This window comes from Cherax quadricarinatus, unplaced genomic scaffold (genome assembly GCF_038502225.1).
Source record: "Cherax quadricarinatus isolate ZL_2023a unplaced genomic scaffold, ASM3850222v1 Contig721, whole genome shotgun sequence".
NCBI lineage: Eukaryota > Metazoa > Arthropoda > Malacostraca > Decapoda > Parastacidae > Cherax > Cherax quadricarinatus.
This window is the reverse complement of record NW_027195747.1, coordinates 64,224-80,244: the sequence shown is the minus strand read 5'-3', so window position 1 is coordinate 80,244 and position 16,021 is coordinate 64,224. Positions and strand designations below refer to the sequence as shown.

General features: G+C 39.4%; 2 protein-coding genes across 2 annotated transcripts in view; one reads left to right on the top strand and one right to left on the bottom strand.

Annotated features, from left to right (window-relative positions):
* LOC128685758 (uncharacterized) overlaps window positions 1–15,370 on the bottom strand; it is a 42,455-nt gene extending 27,085 nt beyond the window's left edge. The window contains exons 1-4 of the mRNA XM_053772387.2: window positions 15,235–15,370; window positions 14,879–15,042; window positions 14,710–14,803; window positions 14,154–14,290 (exon numbers count right to left, since the gene is read on the bottom strand). Coding sequence (XP_053628362.2) covers window positions 14,154–14,290; window positions 14,710–14,803; window positions 14,879–15,042; window positions 15,235–15,370 — 531 coding nt within the window. The remainder of the gene's footprint in view (window positions 1–14,153; window positions 14,291–14,709; window positions 14,804–14,878; window positions 15,043–15,234) is intronic.
* LOC138851470 (zinc finger BED domain-containing protein 5-like) lies at window positions 11,813–13,459 on the top strand. Its single transcript, XM_070080631.1, has 2 exons — window positions 11,813–12,134; window positions 12,400–13,459. Exons 1-2 carry the CDS (start codon window positions 11,871–11,873, stop codon window positions 12,862–12,864), a joined length of 729 nt encoding a protein of 242 aa, XP_069936732.1. The 5' UTR covers window positions 11,813–11,870; the 3' UTR covers window positions 12,865–13,459.
* Window positions 15,371–16,021: the final 651 nt, after the last annotated feature.

The following is a 16,021-nucleotide window of genomic DNA, read 5'->3' as shown; positions in this document are numbered from 1 at the left end:
CGAAACGTTTCCTAAATAAAGACACCCAAGTGTTGCACATGTGTCTAATTTATTAACCTTGGTGGAGACAGTTATTCTAGCACTGAGATTAAACAAATTAGGTTTCATAAGAAAATAAGTCTTAATTTAGGCAAAAAGTTTGTTATTTAGGCACTCACACACACATATGTATATTAGTTATATATATATATATATATATATATATATATATATATATATATATATATATATATATATATATATATATATATATATATATATATATATATATATATATATGCAAAACAACCACTGTGAAAGAATAGAGAAATTCCAAGCGCTTTCGTGACTACTCACATTATCAAGAAACTATGAAAGTAAAGCATCCAAGGAAGGTATATAAAGGGTCTGGCCAACACCTCACTATCAGATCCCACAACGGTTAAACACCTGACGTGCGCCGGCCCAACTGGACAGGTCCTTCGCACAACCCACCAACAAACTATTCTACCCAAGAAAATTTTAGAAATTATTATTTGTCCAGTGTATTATTAAATTCTTCCCAAATTCTATTAATTATAAATGGATCTAATCTATATAAACCAAAGGAAATATTCATATTATTCTCAAAACTGCTTTTTATGAAACAAGATTCAATTATATTCCTGTCGACCATGGACTTGCTTAATACTACTTTCTCAACTTTTTGAAAATCAATTGGATGGTTAAAATCTCTTACATGAATAAATAGAGCATTGGAATCTTGTCCAGTTATAATGCTATATTTATGTTGTTTTAATCTTAGTTCGAGATTTTTACCAGTTTGACTGTAATAAACTTTATCGCAAATTTTACAAGGAATCTTATAGACACATCCATCAGCATTTTGGGGGGAATTCTTTATCAAAAGTTTTTTAACTGTATCAAGATTTTTGAATAGAACTTTAATATTAAAAGTCTTAAGAAGAGAAGGCATATCAACCAAGTTTTCATGGTAAGGGAGAACCAACATATTTTTAGTTGAATAAGGCTGGTTGTCCCTTTTTGGATTGTAAAAAGTATTTCTAGCAACTTTAAAAGATTTATCAATTACATTTCTTGGGTATTTTAAATCATTACCTATTTCATAAATTTTGGATATTTCCTCATCTATGAACTCAGAACTACAAATTCGTAAAGCTCTCAAAAACATTGATGAGAAAACAGACAGTTTGACTCTATCTTGATGCGAAGAATAATAGTGGACATAGGAACAGGTATTTGTAGGTTTTCTGTAAATTTTAAATTTGAATTCATTATTACCCTTAATAATTAAAACATCTAGAAAAGGCAATGAGTTATTTTCTTCAAACTCAACACTAAAGTTTATAGAATGGGCTAAGCTATTTAATTTTCCAAGGAAATGGTGTATAGCTACATTTTTGGGCATAAGACACAAAATATCATCAACATATCTGAACCATTTAGCTTTATTAGGGTCAGTTTCATATAATTATCCAAATGGCTTGTTGATATTTTGAGCCCTATTGTTGGCAAAATTTCCAACTTTAATGTTAAAAACAACATAGACTTAGTTGATAAATTAAGCTCCTTGACTGACTTAAATGATTTTAACATGGTTAGTTTTGATGTTACTTCCTTGTTTACGAAAATTCCTGTTGACGATTTATTAAGTTTCTTATCTGAAGAACTCGTTAGCTATGATTTACCATTGCCAGTTCCTACTATCATTAAACTTATTAAACTTTGCATTGTTGATGCAAAATTTGTATTTAATGATAAGTTTTACACTCAGAAGTTTGGTATGGCAATGGGAAATCCTCTTTCACCTGTTCTTAGTAACCTATACATGGAATTTTTTGAAACAAGGTTGCTTAACACAATCCTCCCTAATAGAGCTAAATGGTTCAGATATGTTGATGATATTTTGTGTCTTATGCCCAAAAATGTACATATACACCATTTCCTTGGAAAATTAAATAGCTTAGCTCATTCTATAAACTTTACTGTTGAGTTTGAAGAAAATAACTCATTGCCTTTTCTAGATGTTTTAATTATTAAGGGTAATAATGAATTCAAATTTAAAATTTACAGAAAACCTACAAATAACTGTTCCTATGTCCACTATTATTCTTCGCATCAAGATAGAGTCAAACTGTCTGTTTTCTCATCAATGTTTTTGAGAGCTTTACGAATTTGTAGTTCTGAGTTCATAGATGAGGAAATATCCAAAATTTATGAAATAGGTAATGATTTAAAATACCCAAGAAATGTAATTGATAAATCTTTTAAAGTTGCTAGAAATACTTTTTATAATCCAAAAAGGGACAACCAGCCTTATTCAACTAAAATTATGTTGGTTCTCCCTTACCATGAAAACTTGGTTGATATGCCTTCTCTTCTTAAGACTTTTAATATTAAAGCTGTATTCAAAAATCTTGATACAGTAAAAAAAAACTTTTGATAAAGAATTCCCCCCAAAATGCTGATGGATGTGTCTATAAGATTCCTTGTAAAATTTGCGATAAAGTTTATTACGGTCAAACTGGTAAAAATCTCGAACTAAGATTAAAACAACATAAATATAGCACTAGAACTGGACAAGATTCCAATGCTCTATTTATTCATGTAAGAGATTTTAACCATCCAATTGATTTTCAAAAAGTTGAGAAAGTAGTATCAAGCAAGTCCATGGTCGACAGGAATATAATTGAATCTTGTTTCATAAAAAGCAGTTTTGACAATAATATGAATATTTCCTTTGGTTTATATAAATTAGATCCTTTTATAATTAATAGATTTTGGGAAGAATTTAATAATACACTGGACAAATAATAATTTTTAAAATTTTCTTGGGTAGAATAGTTTGTTTGTGGGTTGTGCGAAGGACCTGTCCAGTTGGGTCGGCGCTCGTCAGGTGTTTAACTGTTGTGGGATCTGATAGTGAGGTGTTGGCCAGACCCCTTATATAGCTTCCTTGGATGCTTTACTTTCATAGTTCCTTGATAATGTGAGTAGTCAAGAAAGCGCTTGGAATTTCTCTATTCTTTCACATTGGTTGCTTTGCATATTCTGATATCACCTGTTTACTGTGATCTTATTGCATATATAAATATATATATATATATATATATATATATATATATATATATATATATATATATATATATATATATATATATATATATATATATATATATATATATATATGTGTGTGTGTGTGTCGTGCCGAATATGTAAAACTGGTCAATTAGCAAGAACTCACTTAAAATTAAGTCCTTTCTGAAATTTTCTCTTATAAGTTTAAAGATATACATTTTTCATTAATGTTAATGTAAAAATTTTTAATTTTTGCACCAAAAGAATCTTAGAAAACTTACCTAACCTTATTATAACAAGAACAATTTATTTTAGCCTAACCCAACTAAATATATTTTAAATACGTTTACAATAATTTAATACTAAACAAACACAATGAAATATATTTTTTTAGTTAGGTTCATAATGATTTGAGCGAAATTATTGCATACACAAATTTTCACATGTCCTATATGGCAAGATGAGCGTTGCTATTTAAGCCAAGATGGCAAGTTCTGCCTATTCGGCACGACATGTATATATATATATATATATATATATATATATATATATATATATATATATATATATATATATATATATATATATATATATATATATATATATATATATATATATGTCATGCCGAATATGTAAAACTGGTCAATTAGCAAGAACTCATTTAAAATTAAGTCCTTTCAAAAATTTTCTCTTATACATTTAAAGATATATTTTTTTCATTAATGTTAATGTAAAAATTTTTAATTTTGCACCAAAAGAAACTTGGAAAACTTACCTAACCTTATTATAACAAGCGCAATTTATTTTAGCCTAACCCAACTAAATATATTTTAAATACTTTTACAGTAATTTAATACTAAACAAACACAATGAAATATATTTTTTTCGTTAGGTTTAGAATGATTTTTGCGAAATTATCGCATACACAATTTTAGCTTCTCCTATATGGCATGATGAGCGTTGCTATTTAAGCCAAGATCGCAAGTTCTGCCTATTCGGCACGACATATATATATATATATATATATATATATATATATATATATATATATATATATATATATATATATATATATATATATATATATATATATATATATATATAACAAGTCGGCCGTCTTTCACCGAGGCAGAGTGACCCAAAAAGAAAGAAAATCCCAAAAAAGAAAATACTTTCATCATTCAACACTTTCACCTCACTCACACATAATCACTGTTTTTACAGAGGTGCTCAGAACACAACAGTTTAGAAGCATATACGTAAAAATATACACAACATGTCTCTCCAAACTGCCAATATCCCAAACCCCTCCTTTAAAGTGCAGGCATTGTACTTTCCATTTCCAGGACTCAAGTCCGGCTATATAAAAATAACCGGTTTCCCTGAATCCCTTAACTAGATATTACCCTGCTCACACTCCAACAGCTCGTCAGGTCCCAAATACCATTCGTCTCCATTCACTCCAATCTAACACGCTCACGCACGCTTGCTGGAAGTCCAAGCCCCTCGTCCACAAAACCTCTTTTACCCCCTCCCTCCAACCTTTTCGAGGACGACCCCTACCCCGCCTTCCTTCCTCTAGAGATTTATACGTTCTCCATGTCATTCTACTTTGATCCATTCTCTCTAAATGACCAAACCACCTCAGCAACCCCTCTTCAACCCTCTGACTAATGTTTTTATTAACTCCACACCTTCTCCTAATTTCCACACTCCGAATTTTCTGCATAATATTTACACCACACATTGCCCTTAGACAGGACATCTCCACTGCCTCCAACCTCCTCCTCGCTGCAGCATTTACAACCCAAGCTTCACACCCATATAAGAGTGTTGGTACTACTATACTTTCATACATTCCCTTCTTTGCCTCCACAGATAACGTTTTTTGACTCCACATATACCTCAACGCACCACTCGCCTTTTTTCCTTCATCAATTCTATGATTAGCCTCATCCTTCATAAACGCACAAGCCACCTACCTTTCAGTACATAATAAACCCACACATAATTCCACACACAATTACACACAAAATTACACACACACACACACACACACACACACACACACACACACACACACACACACACACACACACACACACACACACATATCCAGACACACACACACTCCCCCCTCACCACCGACATCTCACTACTTCCCCTGATCCATCCCCTCCCTCGATCACCCTCCCCTCCCCCGTTCACCCCAAACCCTCCCCACCCCTCCCCACTCAGCTCCCAAATAGCCACAGTTCCTCCACTACTTCCCCCCCCACACTCTGACACACACACTACTAACCTAACATACAGAACTACATAGGTTTCCCACTCTGAGGCAATCAGGATAAAACAAAAATGGGTTGCCAGAGAGCAACAAGAAAAACCAAGGGACAGGAGGAGGAAAATGCAAAGGAAGATTGGGCAGCAGAGCTCATAAAAAGGGATCATGAATGGGAAAAGAAACTAGAAGAACTTAGCATGAGAATGGAAGAGAGGATAGATATGGAAAGCAGGAAGTGGGAGGTGCATGTCAAAGCAGCAGAAGCTAGGATACAGAGTTTAGAAGAGGAACTGAAAAATCTGAAACAGCCTAAAGAACTAAAGAACATTTTGGGATTGACAACAGAGACTGCTACCTCAGCCACAAATAAGGGGACTGTAGGGAAAGAAGGGGCACAACTGCATGGAGAAGCTCTATCAGAGGAGACTGTAGCAAATGAAAGAGCTAAGCTTTATGTGGAGGCCCTAACAGACAACAACAGAGCCCAAGGAAAGCCGAGAAGGGAAAATGACAGGCCACTGAGCCCAAGCACATTAGCCAGTGAAACTGATGAAAGGAAAGCTGCAGTGGAGGAAACCAAATTAAATGAGGGGATACACAGGGATATGCAGTAGGAGAATGAAAGGGTGAGGTCATGTCTTTGTGTATGGGCTCCAGGAAGTCGAAGGGGAAACATAAGAAGCAAGAAAACAAGGGGAAAAAAAGCAATTGAAAGCATCATGAAAGCAATAGGAGAAGACGATATGACCCAGCTGGAAAATTTTCGGAGAATAGGGGGGTTTGTAAAAAAAAGAACCCGGCCAGTGAGAGTGACCTTCAAGGCAGAAGCGACTCGGACCAGGATACTGCAGGAGAAAGCACGATTAAGGGACATGACGGCATACAGGAGGGTGTATCTCGACCGCGACAGAACACAAGAAGAAAGGAAGAAACTGAGAGAGATGGTACAAAGGCGAAAGGAGGAAAGAGAGGGGATGGAGAAGACAGACAGGAGATCCCAGACCCAGGAAGAAGATCTAATACAGCCTCCCTCACAACTTTCTATAGAAGCCTCCCAACCAGGTCAACCCCAGTGCAACCAAACACTCTAAATCAAAACACCCATGCCACATCCAATGCCCCCACCCACTACATTACAAACTTCACCCCCACAGCAACAACCCATAGTTCCTTACCAGGTCTCCCACTTCCCCAACCCCAATATACTTCCCAGACCACAGTCTTAGAAAAGAAGTTGAAGGTGTGATATACAAATGCAGATGGAATAACAAACAAGTATGAGGAGTGGCACGAAAGAATCAAAGAGACATCCCCAGACATAATAGCACTCACAGAAACAAAACTCACCAGAATAATAACAGATTCAATCTTTCCATCCGGATATCAAATCTTCAGGAAAGACAGAGGGAGGAGAGGGGGAGGAGGAGTTGCACTGCTCATTAAAAACCAGTGGGGTTTTGAGAAAATGGAAGGAATGGATGGCATGGGCGAAAGGGACTACTTAGTAGGAACAATCCAGTCTGAGGGACATAAGGTGATAATTGCAGTAATGTACAACCCACCACAGAACTGCAGGAGGCCAAGAGAAGAATACGATGAGAGCAACAGAGCAATGATCAACACAGTAGCCGAGGTGGCCAGGAGAGCACACATGGGGGGAGCAAAGTTACTAGTTATGGGTGATTTCAATCACAAGGAGATTGACTGGGAAAACCTGGAGCCCCATGGGGGTCCCGAAACATGGAGAGCCAAGATGATGGATGTGGTACTGGAGAACCTCATGCATCAACATGTTAGAGACACTACCAGAGAGAGAGGAGAGGATGAACCAGCAAGGTTGGACCTTGTATTCACCATGAGTAGTTCGGACATCGTGGGTATCATGTATGAAAGGCCCCTGGGAGCTAGTGATCATGTGGTTCTGTGCTTCGACTACATAGTTGAGCTCCAAGTGGAGAGAGTAGCAGAAATAGGCTGGGAAAAACCAAACTACAAAAGGGGGAACTACTCAGGCATGAGGAACTTCCTTCAAGACATTCAGTGGGAGAGGGAACTGACAGGAAAACCAGTACAAGAAATGATGGACTATGTAGCAACAAAATGCAAGGAGGCAGAGGAGAGGTTTGTTCCCAAGGGAAACAGAAATAATGGGAAGAACAGAACGAGTCCTTGGTTCACCCAAAGGTGTAGGGAGGCCAAAACTAGGTGTACTAGAGAATGGAAAAGGTACAGAAGACAGAGAACTCAGGAAAATAAAGAAATCAGCCGAAGAGCCAGAAACGAATATGCACAGATAAGAAGGGAGGCTCAGAGACAATATGAAAATGACATAGCATCAAAAGTAAAGACTGACCCGAAGCTGTTGTACAGCCACATCAGGAGGAAAACAACAGTCAAGGACCAGGTAATCAGACTGAGGAAGGGTGATGGGGAATTCACAAGAAACGACCGAGAGGTATGTCAGGAGCTCAACACAAGATTTAAAGAGGTATTTACAGTGGAAACCAGTAGGACTCCAAGAAATCAGAACAGGGGGGCACACCAGCAAGTGCTGGATGAGGTACATATAACCAAGGAGGAGGTGAAGAAGCTGCTATGCGAACTTGACACCTCAAAGGCGGTGGGACCAGACAACATCTCTCCATGGGTCCTTAAAGAGGGAGCAGAGATATTGTGTGAGCCATTAACAAAGATCTTCAACACATCATTTGAAACTGGGCAACTCCCTGAGGTATGGAAAATGGCAAATGTAGTCCCAATTTTTAAAAAGGGAGACAGACATGAGGCACTAAACTACAGACCTGTATCTCTAACGTGTATAGTATGCAAGGTCATGGAGAAGATCATCAGGAGGAGAGTGGTGGGGCACCTGGAAAGAAACAAGTGTATAATTGACAACCAGCACGGTTTCAGGGAAGGAAAATCCTGTGTCACAAACCTACTAGAGTTTTATGACAAGGTGACAGAAGTAAGACAAGAGAGAGAGGGGTGGATCGACTGCGTATTTTTGGACTGCAAGAAGGCTTTCGACACAGTTCCTCACAAGAGGTTACTGCAAAAGCTAGAGGACCAGGCACACATAACAGGAAAGGCACTGCAATGGATCAGAGAATATCTGACAGGGAGGAAACAACGAGTCATGGTACGCGACGAGGTGTCAGAGTGGGCGCCTGTGACAAGCGGGGTTCCACAGGGGTCAGTCCTAGGACCTGTGCTGTTCTTGGTATACGTGAACGACATAACGGAAGGGATAGACTCAGAAGTGTCCTTGTTTGCAGACGATGTGAAGTTAATGAGAAGAATCGAATCGGACGAGGATCAGGCAGGACTACAAAGAGATCTGGACAGGCTACAAGCCTGGTCCAGCAACTGGCTCCTTGAATTTAACCCTGCCAAATGCAAAGTCATGAAGATTGGGGAAGGGCAAAGAAGACCGCAGACACAATATAGTTTAGATGGCCAAAGACTGCAAACCTCACTAAAGGAAAAAGATCTGGGGGTGAGTATAACACCGAGCATATCTCCTGAGGCGCACATCAATCAGATAACTGCTGCAGCATACGGGCGCCTGGCAAACCTACGGATAGCGTTCCGATACCTCAGTAAGGATTCGTTTAAGACTCTGTACACCATCTACGTCAGGCCCATACTGGAGTATGCAGCACCAGTTTGGAATCCACACCTAGTCAAGCACGTCAAGAAATTAGAGAAAGTGCAAAGGTTTGCAACAAGACTAGTCCCAGAGCTACGGGGATTGTCCTATGAAGAAAGGTTGAGGGAAATCGGCCTGACGACACTGGAGGCCAGGAGGGTCAGGGGAGACATGATAACGACATATAAAATACTGCGCGGAATAGACGAGGTGGACAAAGACGGGATGTTCCAGAGATGGGACACAGACACAAGAGGTCACAATTGGAAGTTGAAGACTCAGATGAATCAAAGGGATGTTAGGAAGTATTTCTTCAGTCATAGAGTAGTCAGGCCATGGAATAGCCTAGAAAGTGATGTGGTGGAGGCAGGAACCATACATAGTTTTAAGGCGAGGTATGATAGAGCTCATGGGGCAGGGAGAGAGAGGACCTAGTAGCAATCAGCGAAGAGGCGGGGCCAGGAGCTGTGACTCGACCCCTGCAACCACAAATAGGTGAGTACACACACACACACACACACACACACACACATACACACACACATATATATATATATATATATATATATATATATATATATATATATATATATATATATATATATATATATATATATATATATATATAATATATATATATATATATATATATATATATATATATATATATATATATATATAATATATATATATATATAATATATATATATATATATATATATATATATATATATATGTGTGTGTGTGTGTGTGTGTGTGTGTGTGTGTATGTGTGTGTGTGTGTGTGTGTGTGTGTGTGTGTGTGTGTGTGTGTGTGTGTGTGTGTGTGTGTGTGTGTGTGTGTGTGTGTGTGTGTGTACAGAATACAGTACAGTGGAACCGAGACAACTCCATATATAAAGAACATCATGCACAGAATTTTGAGCCAGAATATTATTCCCACCTGCAATTACAATAGCTATCCTAAGTTTATATTTCACGGCCACAACACTGGTAAAGTGAACAATATTAAAGTATCTATTGTTAGATCAGTAGAAAACACGAGTGAAACCTCGACTTATACCACCTGGGTAACATCTTCAATGTAAATCCCAATATGGCTATAATCCTGACATAATGGAAGACAGTTTTTGAACAATGAGCAAAGTGTGCTCGGGTTGAGACACACCAGTCTAAGACAAGTCTGCTCCTTTTCCTCAAATATTAGTCAGTTTTAAAAAAAGAAATGTTGCATTTCAGAGAATTCGGAGATCTGGTGTGACACCCTTGTTAAAGATTGTGGACAACTGACTGCTAAATATAGATCTCGCTTGTATAGCCCTTGGCTCATGTTGTACAAAGCATGGCTATAGTTTTATAAGAAAGCCTTCCATCATGTGTCCTTCAATGATGAAACTGTTAGGGACAATAACCTGAGTCCTGATGTAGCTAAAATCACATTCAACTTCCTTGCCATCCTGAGCAAGTACTGATGTGATAATGTAGCTTCAAGATATTTTCCTGATTTTTTTACATAGAAAAGGTCCCACATAGTGTAAGAAACCTTATAAGCACTTACAGCTACAATGTTTGGTGCATTATTAAGCAACCTCTGTTAATTATAGGTGCCCACCCGTATCCTGTATGGCAGTGGTTCCCAAACTGGGGGTAAATTACCCCCTGGGGGTAATTTAACCATTTTTGGTGGGTAATGGAGGGGTGACAGAAAAAAAGTTATGAATTCTGAAAATCAAGAAAACAATGCGGTACCCGGTATGAGGATTATTGTTAACTTTGTCTTAGTATATAAAGTTGTAAAGTAAACCTATTATAAGTAAGTAATAAAGTTAAACCAAATAACAATAAACATCAAAAACTAATATACAGTATTAGAAAAGAAGAAATATATAGCTAAGTGTGTGGAAACCCAAAAGTATTTTGACAAGTATGCTTCAGGACAAAAGTCACTCAGTAGCCCAGATCGACCTGTCCAGTACGCATCACTCACTTCCTGAGGCTGCCTCTATTTCGCACTGTCAGTTTATCTGTGAGCATCAGCCGAGGTAGACATAAGCTGGTATGTATGTGTACTGTCCTGTGCAGTATATAGTTAGTATTTACCCACTGTTACTGTGAATTTGTAGCTATTATTAATTTTATATATAATGTATGTGTGGTTCTTACGCTTTCAATGGTTTTGCTAGGATTAGCAGAGTATGCGAGGCTGTATACGTTCACTGTAGTCTCGCGCTACACGGTGCTCTTGTGCTGACAAGCATGATACTTGCAGCCTGACAATTCTGAATGTATGCGTGTGTGCTTGCATCAGTGAACTTGTGTTAGCTGCCATGCGAGAAATTATGTACCTTGCGTTTTGCAGTGTATGCATGGATATTCTTCTTTTTCTGCAGATTGAACAAGAAAATGTCCAAAAAGCGCACCTACACTGACGCCTTTCTTCGCCATGGCTTTGTGAATTTAACTTCTGGTGGAGAGGATCGGCCACAATGTGTGGCATGTCACAAAGTGTTGACAAATGAAAGCCTCAAGCCATCAAAACTCTCAGCTCACCTCCAGAAGTGCCATCCAAAACTTCAAAATAAGGATCAGGTTTATTTTCAGCGCCAGGCTGTAGCACTGAAGAATATCCAGTTCGGCTCATCTGGAATTCAAGCCCAAAAGCTTCAAGCTGCGGTCGAAGCATCCTACTGTGTTGCATATAAAATTGCCGAACAACAGAAATGCCACACCATTGCAGAGAATCTGATTATGCCTTGTGCATACGAGATGGTAAGCAAGGTATGTGGCGAGGATCAAGCGAAGAAACTGAGTGTCATATCTCTATCAAACAACACCATCCGCCGACGAGTCGATGACATGGCATCAGATATCCTGTCCCAAGTTACAACAGAGATCAAGGAAAGCTCATATGGCAAATTCTCCTTGCAATTTGATGAATCGTGTGACGTAGCCAGTTGTGCTGTTCTCCTTGGGTTCGTCCGTTACGTCCACCAGGACAAGATCAAAGAAGAGTTCCTATTATGCGAGGATCTGCTGACAACCACAAAGGGAGAAGATGTCTTCAATATCATCAACAGTTTCTTTACCAAGAATGGATTGGATTGGAACAGCGTTCAACAGGTAGGAAACGATGTTTATATAAAGTCTAAATTAGTATAAATACAATGAATTACACGGCATATAGTCATATACAGTTTTATTTATTGTACAAGTAACTGTAGTGTAGCTAATATTTTGTACATGATTCACACAAAAAATATCGTGCCTGTCGTACTGAAATACTCAAGTACCGAAATAATTAATTAAAACCATATAATTATAACGCAAAAGATAAGTAACAATGACTAACTGACGCAGTCTATAATAATTTTTCTTTTTATTCCAGGTCTCCGTCGATGGAGCACCGTCGATGATGGGTGGTCATCGTGGATTACGGGGCCTCATACAAGCTATCAATCCAGAAATTTCTGTAGATCACTGCATCATTCATCGGTACTCTCTTGGATCGAAAAGCCTGCCTGGTAATCTGAAGTTAGTGTTTGAAGATGTGTTGAAAATCGTCAACTTCATCAAGTCCAGAGATATGAATTCGCGCATATTCAAGGAGCTGTGCAAGGAAATGGGAGAGCAGTATCAAGTTCTGCTCTACCACACCGATGTTCGCTGGTTGTCACGAGGCAAGGTTGTACGTCGAGTCATTGAGCTCCGAAAAGCTGTTCAGGAATTCCTGGAACAAAAAGGATCTCCTTTTGCTACCAAGTTCACCGATAAGGAGTGGCTTGCTCGACTTTGTTACTTGGCTGACATATTTGCGGAGCTGAACAGTGGTAATCTGCAACTCCAGGGCTGAAATACGACTGTCATTGATGCCCATCACACTTTGACTGCATTTCTGGGGAAACTGAGACTCTGGATTCGGCGCTTGGAGAAAGGAGTGATCGCCCAGTTTCCCACCCTAGACCAGTTTGTTGAGGAGAATAGTCATGATACTGGATCACTTCTACAGACCATCAACAAAGAAATGAGCGACCATTTGAAGGGGCTTGAAACAAGCATGCATCACTACTTTCCAGAGAGTGACCAAGAAACAGCCACTCTTCAGTGGATCATTCATCCCTTCTCTGTACCTGTTGATGCCATTCATGATGATGATTTCCCTGCAAAGGAGGAGTGGATCACAATGCGAGCCAATGAAGCCTTGAAAATCGAATTCCAAAACCAAAATGCAGATTCCTTTTGGATTTCACGACTACCTGACTCGCCAACTCTGTCCAAGAGAGCCTTGAAGTTGTTGGTATCATTCTCAACAACGTATCTGTGCGAGAAGGGCTTCTCAACTGTGCTGGGTATGAAAACAAAAAAGAGGACTCGCTTGAATGTTGCAAACGATGCCAGGCTGGCACTTTCAACCACGAAGCCAAGAATTCCTAAACTAGCTTCAAGTATGCAACTCCATCCATCCCACTGATGTTCTTGACATCTTTGGTAATAGTCATTAGAGATGCACAATGTTCAAATACAATAAATAAAAGAAAATATCTCAAGTGTTTTAATTTAGCCATATATATCAATAATAACAACATTTTGTGAAAGGGGTAACATGCTTTATGTGGCATGTTAAATTGGGTAACAAGCTGAAAAAGTTTGGGAACCACTGCCGTATGGAGAGTATGTGAGGGAAGAGGAGTACGTGTATGTGGTATGGTGCTGTGCTGGTGTCTTGGAGTCTGGACATGGTACTGGATAATCTGCCTGTTTACCTGAGAATTTTCCACTGCATCACCTTGTGATGCTGCATAACGTCTGACAAAGTGCTGGCAACATATGAATAAACAGAAGAATGGAAGGGCACTCGACCTGTGGTCCATGTTGCTAGCAGGCACAATATTGTAGATACTCGGCCACAGAGCTTACAGTAGAATGATCTTACTACCAGCACTTCTGTGACATGCTTGCATCAGCGGCACCAACTGTGGGATGAGACAGTAGGATCAAGTGGTACTTGGCTCACCTTATGCAGAGTTCATTTGGTGCTGGGCTCACTTGGTGTTGGGTTCACATGGTGTTGGGTTCACCTGGAGCTGTGCTCACCTGGTGCTGGACTCACCTGGTGCTGGGCTCCCCTGGTGCTGGGCTCACCTGGTGTGTGAGGTGGTCATACTGCAGACACAGGTATCGCCACACGTTAGGAGGGAATCTGACTTCGAAGAAGTAGCGGAGGACCTTATCACTGTTGGTCTCCTGCACCTGCAGTGCCACACCCAGGCGGGTCACATCTGGCCATACAAGTTCCTCTCAGAGAAAAACTTTCATTGCAACTCAAGAAACGTGTTATAAACTTTGATCTGGAGACACAGAGGTTCACAATTGTTATACAACATGGAAATAGTCTTATGATACTTGTCGGCAGCCCTGCCATTCCAGATCATGAAAATGGGGAAACAACTCAGTAAATTATATCATGAACTAATGGCCTCCAAATTTAAAAACAAATCTACTAAGATTGTCAAGATTCAGCAAAAAAATCTTCGAATTCTCATTCTGATTAACTTATAAGCTGCCTAACTGATTGACTACCTGTCTAATTTAAGGTATCTTTTGTTATAAATTTATGCCTATGGACTTGTTTAGTATAGCCCTAATTGTAGACATGTTTTGTAAAAACAGAAATATCCTAATCTACAGTAAGACTCACCGAGGATAGCTGTCCAGGTAGCCCCGTCATACATGAATAGAGGAGAGCGTAGGCGACTCTTGTGTATTTTGACGAAGGCGCAGAATGTAAAAGACTTCAGATTTAAGGCTGGGGCATTTGTAGACGTAATGTCTGATTTCAAAGTGCCCTGGAGTGATGATGCACTAGCAGCAGAACTTCCAGAAGCAGATGGTACAGCAGACCCACCAGCAACAGCAGGAACAACACCAGTAACAGCAACAGGAGCAGCAGCAGCAGCAACAGGAGCAGGTGGGCTACACACTAGTGAGTACCCGGAGCCTAAGACTGCTCCTGTTATAACTGCGTCATTCACTGTCCAAACAGAATGTCATTTTTATAGATGACTACATCAAGGCTCAAATCACCCACTCACTAAAGCTAGTTGAAAACGAAATGATGATCAGAAGTGTCAGGGAAGACATTGGTGGTGGTGTATTCAACAGAAGCAATGTGAAATAGATAATTGGGATATCTCTGACCAAGTTGAAGATACGATCATCTCACCTGGGGTACTGTTAGGCGTTTCCTCTGCCTCGGAGGGGGGTAAGAGATAGAGTCCGACTATCAGAGAAGACCACTGCAGCACACCCACCAGGCAGAGCCACGCCAGGCTCCGGGCCACCACCAGTGACACATTCATAGTCACGAGGTCACCTGCGAGTTGAAGGAGAAAACAAAAGCTGGACAATGAATTATGAAAAAGCAAATAGTCTTATTGATCAAAACTCAAACAAAATAAATATTTGGGTGAATAAATGAAGATTATACTAAAATATCACTGCAAATTATGATTTATAAGAATAATCTGATGAAGGACTGTGAGGACGCTTCGTGTTTCTTGACGAGCCCAAAATAATCACAGATGGTTACATCATAATGCAATCAGAAAACTGCTTTTAACATGAATGTACGACCAGAGTAGCGCTAACTAGGTGAATTAGTGAAACTGTGCTCTTACTGTAGGTACTGACGAAGACAGCACTCTTACTGTGGGTACTGACGAAGACAGCACTCTTACTGTAGGTACTGACGAAGACAGCACTCTTACTGTAGGTACTGACGAAGACAGCACTCTTACTGTAGGTACTGACGAAGACAGCACTCTTACTGTGGGTACTGACGAAGACAGCACTCTTACTGTAGGTACTGACGAAGACAGCACTCTTACTGTAGGTACTGACGAAGACAGCACTCTTACTGTGGGTACTGACGAAGACAGCACTCTTACTGTGGGTACTGACGAAGACAGCACTCTTACTGTGGGTACTAACGAAGACAGCACTCTTACTGT

Bases quoted from the DNA above. Each gene is read 5' to 3' on its own strand.
- LOC138851470 (XM_070080631.1), top strand. From the start codon at position 11,871: ATGGCATCAGATATCCTGTCCCAAGTTACAACAGAGATCAAGGAAAGC. The intron at 12,135-12,399 runs GTAGGAAACGAT...TTTTTATTCCAG, and splicing joins ATTGGAACAGCGTTCAACAG to GTCTCCGTCGATGGAGCACC.